At 40.4% G+C, this 2,076-nt stretch overlaps 1 protein-coding gene across 3 annotated transcripts; it reads right to left on the reverse strand.

Moving 5' to 3' along the window:
• Nucleotides 1–450: 450 nt before the first annotated feature.
• Nucleotides 451–898, reverse strand: LOC113936554 (mitochondrial import inner membrane translocase subunit Tim9-like). 3 transcript variants are annotated; one of them, XM_027619905.1, is made up of 2 exons: nt 829–898; nt 451–743 (listed from the first exon to the last, which is right to left on the reverse strand). In XM_027619905.1, the coding sequence occupies exon 2, from the start codon at nt 715–717 to the stop codon at nt 451–453; it is 267 nt and encodes an 88-aa protein (XP_027475706.1). In that variant the 5' UTR covers nt 718–743; nt 829–898. The 3 variants fall into 3 exon arrangements, with proteins under 3 accessions (XP_027475706.1, XP_027475707.1, XP_027475708.1); XM_027619906.1 differs by having other exon boundaries at nt 451–500; nt 585–882; XM_027619907.1 differs by having other exon boundaries at nt 451–488; nt 576–882.
• Nucleotides 899–2,076: the final 1,178 nt, after the last annotated feature.

The raw sequence follows: 2,076 nt of genomic DNA on the forward strand, positions 1-2,076 counted from the left end.
AGCTATAAGCTCTGGCAAATTTTCCCTGCTGAAAATAATTGGACAGATATTTTTTCCCTTTTTTTTTCAGTGATATTTCCATTTATTTTACTTTTAGTAATAAAAAATTCTTTCTATCTCATACATGATTGAACACATTTTGCTTTAAAATTAACAGTCACAATTGAAGAAACAATGGTTTATTTTTCTAATGAAATTACCAAGCTGCTGAATCTTAAGGCCTCAACAAATGTTGCATCTTATTATTTTCATTCAACAATAAGACCTCCTATTTTGATTATTCTCGGTAAATAGCAATTTTGTTTCTCCAGTTGTATCCATTTGCCAAAGTTAGGACAGTTTAATATGGTGGCTACTGCTTTCAGGGGATTCTATCAGATGAATCCTCATTTCCATCACAATAGCTACTGGCAATCTTTCATCAAAAGTCCATCCATTAGGACTTCTCTATCATGGTTGGCCAAGAAGTCCTGCTTTGGCTACCAGGGCTTCATTCTGCTGAATATGATATTCCTGAAATCTCATGGATATTCTTTGTGTCATTTTTAAATATTTCTGTAAGCAATGTTCGTAACAGGTGGTCTCTTCAGGTTTTACTTCTCCTGTTGTGAAGTCTTTAACGCAATCCAAAAGGCAGGTTTCTGTAAGTTTATTGTAGGTTCCAAGAAATTCCTTAAACTGTTTTATCTGATCAGATTCTGGTTTTTGTGCAGCCATATTCTATTGGTATGTTTATTAGTCACCTTTTCTGATGCATGAGTTTCCTTTTGTTCCGGAAAATTAGTTGTCCAACCTTTGCTTGAATGTTTCTAATGACTGATTTCTTACTTAAGCACAAGCTCTTGCATCCGACACCAGTGCGAGGTTGGGGGGCTGCTCTGCCAGTCGAATCTAGGGGAGGAGGGTTTGGGTCGGGGTGGGCGCCGCAGCCGCTGGATGGGAGAGAACACGTGGGAGAGGCCTATTTTTCCCCTTTTTTTAAGTAATAGTGCCCAAAGAGTTTTTTTTACTTTTTTATTGTTATGTTAATCACCATACATTACATCATTAGTTTGTGATGTAGTGTTCTATGATTCATTGTGTGTGCATAACATCCAGGGCTCCACACAGAATGTGCCCTCTTTAATACCCATCACCAGGCTAACCCATCCCCCCACCATCCTCCTCTCTAGAACCCTGTTTCTTTTTCAGAGTCCATCATCTCTCATTGTTCGTCTCCCCCTCTGACTTACTCCCCTTCATTCTTCCCCTCCTGCTATCTTCTTTTTCTTTTCTCTTAACATATGTAGCATTATTTGTTTCAGAAGTACAGATCTGTGATTCAACAGTCTTGCACAATTCACAGCGCTCACCATAGCACATACCCTCCCCAATGTCTATCACCCAGCCACCCCATCCCTCCCAACCCCCACCACTCCAGCAACCCTCAGTTTGTTTCCTGAGATTAAGAATTCCTCATATCAGTAGGTCATTTGAAACATGTCTTTCTCTGATTGACCTATTTCACTCAGCATAACACCCTCCAGTTCCATCCATGTCGTTGCAAATGGCAAGATCTCATTCCTTTTGATAGCTACATAATATTCCATTGTGTATATAAACCACCTCTTTTTTATCCATTCATCTGTCGATGGACACCTTGGCTCTTTCCACAGTTTGGCTATTGTTGCTATAAACATTGGGGTGCATGTACCCCTTCGGATCCCTACATTTGTATCTTTGTGGTAAATACCCAGTAGTGCAATTGAAGGATCGTAGGGTAGCTCTATTTTCAACTCTTTGAGGAACCTCCATACTGTTTTCCAGAGTGGTTGCACCAGCTTGCATTCCCACCAACAGTGTAGGAGGGTTCCCATTTCTCCGCATCCCCGCCAACATCTGTCGTTTCCTGACTTGTTAATTTTAGCCATTCTGACGGGTGTGAGGTGGTATCTCATTGAGGTTTTGATTTGGATTTCCCTGATGCCGAGCGATGTTGAGCACTTTTCCATGTCTGTTGGCCATTTGGATGTCTTCTTTGGAAAAATGTCTGTTCATGTCTTCTGCCCATTTCTGGATTGGATTATTTGTTCTTTG

Source organism: Zalophus californianus, chromosome 17 (assembly GCF_009762305.2).
Source record: "Zalophus californianus isolate mZalCal1 chromosome 17, mZalCal1.pri.v2, whole genome shotgun sequence".
In the NCBI taxonomy this organism is placed as follows: domain Eukaryota; kingdom Metazoa; phylum Chordata; class Mammalia; order Carnivora; family Otariidae; genus Zalophus; species Zalophus californianus.

Excerpts from the sequence above, each read along its gene's own strand:
- LOC113936554 (XM_027619905.1), bottom strand. The coding sequence starts at position 717 with ATGGCTGCACAAAAACCAGAATCTGATCAGATAAAACAGTTTAAGGAA.